At 34.1% G+C, this 9,652-nt stretch overlaps 1 protein-coding gene across 1 annotated transcript; it reads left to right on the forward strand.

The window, feature by feature from the left end:
* Positions 1-236: 236 nt before the first annotated feature.
* LOC142335046 (uncharacterized) lies at positions 237-8,026 on the forward strand. The gene is made up of 2 exons (XM_075383373.1): positions 237-478; positions 6,532-8,026. Exon 2 carries the CDS (start codon positions 6,559-6,561, stop codon positions 7,999-8,001), a length of 1,443 nt encoding a protein of 480 aa, XP_075239488.1. The 5' UTR covers positions 237-478; positions 6,532-6,558; the 3' UTR covers positions 8,002-8,026.
* The last annotated feature ends 1,626 nt before the right edge of the window (positions 8,027-9,652 follow it).

Here is a 9,652-nt window from a genome sequence, read left to right on the forward strand (position 1 = left end):
CTTTGTTAATGCCCCCCCCCCCCCTCGTTATTGTAGGCGGAATGAACTGCGCGTTAAATAGGCAGAACAGTCTGAACAAAAGTCCCCTTTTTCTGTCGTTGAACTCAATCAGAACGAAATAACTTTTGACATCTAAGTTTGTTGATGAAAGGTCATCTGAAGTGACGTAATAGTAGTGTTATAATGTCGCAAACATGAACAAATATTTGTCTCTCATTTCCACCCAATCGCAGCATGATCATGTAAGCCAGTTTGCTGAGTTTGCTTATTTTCGGACAGTAATCCTTAATTTTAATATTTTAACTGTTCTTTTAATTGTTTTATTGTCCATCAAAACAAAAATTCCATTTTCCGATTTTTCATAGTCTGTTTTTCCTTTACTCAAATTTGTATTTGGAACAAATATGAATAGATTGTGCCTTTCCATTTTGTCATCACTCTCCCCAAACTAAACTAACTGCTGTCTGGGAGACATTAGGTGAGTAAATTTCATATGACTTTATATCAAATATGTTATTAAAAAAGCAAGCTGGACCAACAAGATTAACTATGAAAAATTTAACTCAACTATGCTTGTTTTTTTTAAACCAATTTTCGGACTGATTTCCCTTAAATGTGCTTTTGTATTTACAGATTTGATTTTTGTAAATATAATCAGTTTATTGAAGAACATGTAGATATTAAACCGTCTGTTAGAAATTCCTGATCTCCGTCGTTCCAAAAAACAACATAGCTTTCAAACTGGTTTCGATACGAATGAAATATATAACTTTTTACAAATCCATATCTTCATGGTGAGGCTATCTGGTTGGACTATGTCCTCTTCCCAAAGGGTATTAAAAATTTATCGATTAGTTTGAAACTCATTTCCAACAAAGTTGTTATTTTAGAAGACCTTTAAGAATATGCATCTTGTTATTACATCTGAGGAACACAATATTCAGCGATTAAGACTGCAAACATTTTCATTTTATTCTTTTTGTTGGAAAATTCTGTTTTCGTTCCTTTTGTTTAAATCCACAAAGAATTTTCATCTCACAGTTAATTTACATCAAAAAATTTTGCAGCAGCAGTAATTCTTAATATAAAATTGATTTATCGTTATTAAACCTAAATAAATTTATTGGAATATTAATTGCTAGTTGTCTGATAAGATCACTGAATACGTAAAATTCTCTTAAGAGAAGTTTTTTTATAGTTTTACTCCATTATTTCGCCAGTGTGCAAAAAGGGAAATTTCGCAAACCACGGCGTATGAAGAAAACGTTCATTTTGTGCAACCGTTTTGCTCTTTAAAATTTAGTAAATTGATTGATGAAAATAAGTTACTAATTTGTTCGAAAAGGATTACTATTCGCTATGAACGCTGCCCAAGCCCACAATTTGAGCATGTGATTAACACCAAACCTAATTTTTCGATTTTTATTAGTAATTATTTGAAACCAAAATCAAAGAGTTAATTGTTCTGGTGAGCAGTAATGTTAATAGCAAAACTGATAATTGTCTTCTTATTTTCGTTCATTTTTGTCTGATTGAGATTATCTTAAGTATTAGAGACGTTAAAAGTGAAAAAGGTTGTCCGAGGAGTTGAGTTTCTCATTGCACTGAAATTACTGACAAAATTTTGTCACTATTCATGACGCTAGCCCGAAAAACACCAAAAATGGAGTCAGATTTATTCAATTTTTTTAAACGTTCTAAGTTTCTGTATTTCAGTACCGCTTGCAATGAATTCTTTAAATTAGCACCACCTAAAAACGGAATTAAGAAATTGTATTAAATGCTTCAAAACGAATGGAGGAAAACCATTAATGTCATTTTTGGTCGTCAAAAATCATTGAAAAACTGCTTATTTTCAGGTTAAAGTAAACCATTGTGTAGTGGGGACGAAATACATAACAGCTGTGAGTGTCCTCTATATTCGTTGCTTCTTTGCAATTTACCATCATGTCACTTAAAAGTCGTTTTTACATTTATCTCAAGACGGAGTGCTTGTGCACCATATTTATTGTCACACCAATTTCAAAACCTCTTTTTGGCGCAAAAAGATTGTGGGTCTTTGTACGCATATAGAGAAAAACACATAAAACAAAAAATTTCTACAAAATCTTCCTCCCAGAGGTGAGTTTAATTCATTTTTGACGAGGGACAAGCTAAACACACTAGCATCTAAATAACTTCAAAAATTTCCAAGCGAGCCATAAACTACAAGATTTCTACTACAAGTTTTAGCACTTCCTACCCAATCACATTCTCATTTTTTTCTACAATTATATAAAAACCCAATGATCTTAGAATAAACTTTTTTCCCATTCTTATTTTTTTTCATAGTTAGACCTCCTTAATGAAAAAAGCTGGTCACCGTTTGAGCAACTGAGGAAATTAAGAATACGACATTTGTCCTTCTATCTATTGCTCAATAGGTATTGTTTTTTCATAAAATTACTTTTCAAAAAAATGCTCGAACGAAAAAATAATTTCTATTACAAAAATTGCAACATAATTAAAATATCTAAAACTTTAAAATTCCTTGCTTTCCTTTTAAGTTAATGAATATGGCCGACAAAATAGACTATTTTCATGAGTATGCTTCTGCTGGCGTTTATCAACAGTTGGTTATCAAAGTTTACTGTGTGAAAATTACAGAAGTCGCAAATATAAAAGTTTTTGTGAAAACGTTTGGAACAGTTGACACCGGATCCATCTGCTGAGGAACAAAAATGCTAGTGGTTTGGGTGTTTCCAGTGGTTTTGGGGCAAAAATGCTTTTGAACACAAAACGGATGCGCCGCCCAATAGGTTTTCCGTTTGCGCCGCCCAATAGGTTATGCACTCGCACTACAAACAAACTCCATCGGCCTGTTGTTATTATATCCCGCCATGCTTGTTGTTATTCTTAATTTATTTCACGATAGTTTTTTTGAACCAATTGATGTTTTTATTATATGTTATAGTTCCGGTTCATCAAAATTGTTTAATATTCGCAAAGGATGTTGTAGCTTTTTTTCTTAAGGTTTCATTATTAATAATTTGTTTTCAGCCTTAAACATTGCATCCCCAATAGTTGCTTGCTTCTGCCCTCACGACTTCTCGCATCTTTTCTGTTCCTGCTCCCCCAAGCTTGGCATGCAGCTTTTAGGATCCCCCAAGGGCGTGAAGTCGAAATGAGCAGTATGAGACTAAAACTAGCCAACTGCTTGCTTCCCAATTGTCAGTCAATTTGCAGCTTGTCTAAAAGTCAAGAACTGGGTAGAGTAATGACAACAGCATCAATTTCCTTAATATTCTTAACTGAAACATCGCCCTCTGAAAGCATTTTTGATTCAGAAGTATTACTCGGATCTCATTTCGACGTTGTGGCACGTTCCGATCGCAGCAAATGGGAACACGGATGTATTCTTATTGCTGCTTCTAATTGCATCCAAACTCAAATAATTGATCTTAAATTACCACAATATCTTTTCTCTGCTGCGTGTGGTCTTCTAGATAGCATACCGTCGTTTTTCATATTGATAAACAAACCCCCAGTTGGATCTCCATTTCATTTCAACATCGAATTGCTCACTGATTGCCTATATGATTGATCTTAAATTACCACAATATCTTTTCTCTGCTGCGTGTGGTCTTCTAGATAGCATACCGTCGTTTTTCATATTGATAAACAACCCCCAGTTGGATCTCCATTTCATTTCAACATCGAATTGCTCACTGATTGCCTGATAGCGAAAATCAAATTGCTCACTGATAGCGAAAATCAAATGTTTAGTCAGCGACTATTCGCCTACGACAACAGTTAATATTTATGTGCGCGGTGATTTTAATCTTCCCGGTATCAATTGGGAAACACTTATATCGATTAACTCTCAGGAAGTTAAGTTTTTAGATTTACTTGACGAACCTAATTTGAATCAATTTGTTAGCTTTCCCACTAACAAAGGTCACAACACGTTGGATCTTATCTTGTCTAATGTGGATCAATTACCTGTATCTATTGGAACCTAACATTTTTCGATAATTACCCGATCTTCTTCGATCTGATTGATGCTAAATTTGAATCAGGTTTTTCGCGTCCGTCATTCAATGCACAAGCTTTCAACTTTTATCTTTCTGACTTGTTCAAAATTTCTAAGTTTCAACGATATCAAATTTTGGACTACCCTGAGCGCTGGTATTTCTATCTGCAAGAAAGTTTTAGTCAATGTACTAAAATGAAACGAGCTAAGTGACGTAATGCGCCAATATTTTTCGCCCCGCATACAATGAATCTCCTGAATCAGAAAAAGACTAACCTCCGTAAGCTTACCAAAAACTGGACATTTTGGCTCTCACCAAAAAAAGAGAGAACTTAATAAATCTCTTAACGAGTCAATTGAAATAGACAAGCAAATTTGGATTGAAAAATTCAACTTTTCATGTTCTTCTCACTGTTTTAGGCTGTTGAGGACACTTGGCTTCAGTAAGTCTTTACCTTCTGTTATGTCTTATAGCGGAGAATCTTTGTCCTCTAGCCCTGAGATCGCAAATGGTTTTAATACTTTTTTTGGTTCCATTTGTCTCCCAGAATTAAATTTGATGTGCCAGCATCTTATGAATTTTTGCCAGATTTGTGTATAGAAAACGTAACGTTTTGAGAAACAGAGATAAGAACCTTATTATTTCGCTGTAATGATTCGAGCTCTATGGGTGCTGATAATATTCCTTCATTCGTTCTTCGTGAGTGTGCGAATGTTTTGTCTCCAGCAGTTCAACAACTCTTTTACTGGGTTACCAAAAGCTGCACTTGGCCCTGCTTATGGAAGATATCGTATATTACGGCCTTACATAAAACGGGACCACTCAAGTTGGTTGAAATCTGTCGTCCAATATGTATTTTATGTAAAATCGTTGGTATTCGAACGTATCTTGTTTGATTTTATTTATCAAAAGGTGAAGTTTTCAATTTGCAAACAGCAACACGGATTCATGAAATTATGGAGCACTCTAACGCAAATGATTGATTACTTAGATATTGTTTATAAATCTCAAGACAATTGATCTCCTGGACTTTCAGTTTATTTTGACATCAGAAAGGCCTTTGACACTGTTCCTCATTACTTATTGCTGTCTAAACTTCAAGTTCTTGGCTTCTCTCCTTGTTTTATGGTGCTTTTTGAATGTTATCTTTCTGATCGTTTACAGGAAGTCAAAGTGAATGATACTTTCTCTCCGTTCTGGAATGTGACATCTGTGGTACAACAAGGCAGTGTCCTTGGATAAAATCTTTTTCTGTTATTTATCAATGGTATGCCAAATGTAATCTCACATGGATCGTATTTTCGGTACTCTGATGATTTGAAAATTTTCACATGATGCGTGTAACAACTCATAAAACAAGACCTTAACACCTTACAACAGTGGTCAGTTTTAAATTGCTTGAGCTTTCATCCGTCTAAATCTAAAGTTTTACCTTTCAATTTTGACCGTTCGCAAGTATTAAAACTTGGCGAGACAGCACTGGATTATATTGACTATATTGAAGACCTTGGTTTCACCATATCGAGTAATTTGAGCTGGCAGCGTCGCATTGATACAAAAATAGCTGAATGGATAAAGATTTTTTATTTCATAAAGCAAACGTGCCTTTCACGATCTCAGCAAAGAGGAAATTTATTGTATCAAAGCCTCGTCCTCTCCAACCTTCTTTACGGTTGTTCTGTATGGCAGCCTTCCGTAACCTATATGCGCAAGCTGGAGAAATTTCAATCAAGAGTTTTTAGATGAATTATTTCTGATCGCGATTATGTTTCTGCACTTCAGAGACTTTTTTTCTAACCAGTTTGCTACCAGAAGATTCAGTCAGACATGGTGCTGCTTTTCAAAATGATCAATAAACAAGCGGAGGTTTAGAGTGAAATACGAATAGTTTTTTCAACACAAGGTCATCGACTCTTGGACTGTTCAGCGTGCCTAAAACGCAGAAATTTTGCTCTGAAGATAATTTTTTGTCAGGGCCACCAAATGTGCAAATGAACTGCTAAAGCTAAATGGTATTAAATTCGATAAACTGCTGGGCATATTTCGTACTAAAGTACATATTTTTCTAGTTGAAAAACTTACTCATTTTAACATTGATATCTCTTGTTCTTATTTTTAAAATGTTTTTGTAAAAATTGTCGCTCTTAATTTCTCTAGATGCCTGGACTAAATGATCTCTTCACTCCTGTTTTGGAATTGAGTTTTTTACTACTACTACTACTGCTACTACTACTACTACTACTACTACTACTACTACTACTACTACTACTACTACTACTACTACTACTACTACTACTACTACTACTACTACTACGTGCTATTTTTTACATAGTAGCGTGCTATATAACAACAAATAAGTTGTAATTGAGGGGCATTAAAAACACTGGGGGGAACAGAATAGATCCGACTTCTATCTGCACAACTTGCACGTGCTTTTTCTTTTTCAGTGATGTCAACAAAAACCAACAATCTAAAAAATTGTTATTTCTGACATAATATATCCTCCTTTTGGTTTCAGATTTTACATTTCATCACACTAATCCATATGGCAAATATGATCACATCCTTTCAATGTCTGCCTCGTGAAATTATCGAGATGATATGCCAGCTGTTAGTGGACGTGGAGGACCCAAGTGAGGGAGTGGGTGATCGTGTATTCCGTTGGAGAGATCTGGAAAATCTTATCAGGATTAGCCCTTATTTGGAAGATGTGATATCAAACGCACCCCTTAATCTAAAATTAGAACTGAATACCGAACACAACTTTATAGCGTCACGAATGATGGCTAAGTTGAAGATTCTTGAGAAAAAGTGGAAAGTGTCACATTTGTTCATTCGCGAAGTGGCTCATGATCCGAACCATCTCTACTTTCAAGCGACCGAGAACGACTGTAGAAATCTGATTAAATATTTCAGTCAAAAGATAAGAAGTATCTTTGAACATTCTGTCCGATATGTCTACTTTAGCGGAAAGTTCGAAAACGCTATCAAAATTTTAGCTGTCCTAAACCAGTTTGCGTTCACCGATCGAACCTTGGTTGAAATTTTTTCCTATGGCTGTCCAGGTTTCAAAAAAGTTTTGGAATATCCTGCTTTAGCTGGCTATGTTCGTCAATTAGGTTTTAGTGACAGATGTAGTTGTATAATTTCACCAGATTTGCTTTCATTTTTGAATATCCAAACTCTTCAATTCGGACCTGATTCTGGTTTTTCACTGGCTGATTTGAGCAACTTAAAATTTCTCAAACATGTGTATTTCGGCGAACGTGCAACTGTCGATCTACGAAACTCAAATGGAGTGAAATTGAAAAGTGTCCAAAACTTGGAATTATGGTTGGATAATTTTGAAAGAAACCTTAGCGGTAGTGGAAACTTGTCAAACGATTTCATTCAAAACTTTTTCCCCAATTTGAAGAGTCTCGCGGTGAAATCAGCACAAAGTGACACAAGCGATATAGGTCAAATTAACCTGCCTGGATCTTGTGAAAATTTGTCTGTGGCTAAAGAAACAAGTTTAGAACATTTCTGTGAAAGTATAAGCATAAAAAATATATTTTGCACGACATTTAACGGGTGGAATGGCGTCATTAGCATGAGTGGTGAAAATTTCCCATTGCTCACTCATTTGGTGGTTAAGGACGTTGTATGTGAAGATATGTTGGATACATACGAGATCATTCCCGCTCTGTTCCATTCCAAACCTGCTTTAGAGTTTATCAACTTCACCCAATTTCGTCTCGAAGGAACGGGATTAGTTGACCCTATACAAGTACTACATATAGGTCTGGGGTTTGAGAATACACGAAGGTTGTTACAATCACACGCCTCTCTCAAATGTATAGTACTCGGTAACATTCTGGCGGGTTTCAAAACCAGCTTTTTACCAAACAGAGACTGGCTAGAGATGGAGGAAATTGGCAAACAGTTTCGGGACCCTTTTGTGCAGTTGCTTCCAGCACCTATTCAATTTGTTGACATGACAATGTAAATAATCGGGAAATAATAATAATAATAATAATAATAATAATAATAATAATAATAATAATAATAATAATAATAATAATAATAATAATAATAATAATAATAATAATAATAATAATAATAATAATAATAATAATAATAATAATAATAATAATAATAATAATAATAATAATAATAATAATAATAATAATAATAATAATAATAATAATAATAATAATAATAATAATAATAATAATAATAATAATAATAATAATAATAATAATAATAATAATAATAATAATAATAATAATAATAATAACAATTAATAAATTCGTCTTGAACAATTAAAATTACAAAAATTAACATTGCTAGGTGGTATATACATAGTAAAGACTGGAGTAGCCGGAAAGCGTGTTGAAGGCTTGTTGAAGGCAGCCCCAGAAAATTTAATTCAAATGACATTAGCACAAAAATTAATCACTATTATGAAAAATAACATGAAAATTGAACAAAATTTGAAACATCATGAAGTTGAAGATGAATAGAATAAACTAAAAAAGACGAAAAAAGCAAATTAAACAAAATAATTTCTGTTTAAGCGACGCAGTTCATGACAACCTCAGGCCCGTGAGAGACACCTCTCAGCGCAAATGAAGATGAGTAGTCTAAGTACAGTTCTTGAATGATAAAAGGGACTTTCAAGTGCTCATTAAATGCCCTACAACAAAAAGTTAGTCCCACAGCTTGAGCACCGAAAGGCATCCCGCACAAGCAAGACGCTATCCACGACTGCAAAATCATATAACTTAAAAAGATAGAGGCAATTTGATACTACTTTGATTTGTTGGAATGGAAAGTTAAACTTAAGCGTTTTCTTTGTAGGAATGGTAAGTTAAACTTAAGCGTTTTTCGGAAAAGAACCAAATTAATACTGACCTTGAATTATTCCCAACACAAAAGCGAATTCTAAATTTGAAACTGTACAAAGATAATAATGGTGAAGAAATTTAAACTGATGAGTACGGTTGAGTAAGTAGATATTGACTCTGATAAAGATTATATCATAGATTGAACACCAAAATTCTCACCCAGGTAATATTGGACTAGAAACCCAAATTAGGGGCCTAGGTTATTAAAGTCATGAATGACCTTCTGAAGACTTTTCCCAAAACGGTATTTTTCACACAAAGATTAGGAACTTTTGGTAAAAATAGGACTGACCTATCTTAACCAAACATAGATAAGCAGTATATATACGGCTCGTTTTTAGCCAATTTGAGGAAAACAATTTGTGCGAATAATTTGTGTTGCGTGTTGTGTAACAAAACCATTCGGAAAAAAACTATATTGTTGTTATAGTGAATTTCATGTAGTAACTTGATTCGACGAGTGAGTGAACAGATTTCTGTCGCTGTAATAGAATTGTAGATTTTGATTGAAACTAGTGTACACTGGTAACTATGCTTTTTGTTAAATAAACTTGGCAAATTTTCAACTACTTTCTCTTTTTAGAACTTTTCTTATAATTTAATAGTGCTTAAACTGGTATCTAGTAAGTATTTGCTAAACGCTTCGATACTTGGTACTCATAGGCATTTGTAACTAGTTGTTCTGAGGGAACCAATGCCTTGTAATAATCAAGACTGGGTAAAATTTAATCTTTTTTTCGGTTTTCTGTT

Source organism: Convolutriloba macropyga, chromosome 2, assembly GCF_964194025.1.
Source record: "Convolutriloba macropyga chromosome 2, txConMacr16.3, whole genome shotgun sequence".
NCBI lineage: Eukaryota > Metazoa > Xenacoelomorpha > Acoela > Convolutidae > Convolutriloba > Convolutriloba macropyga.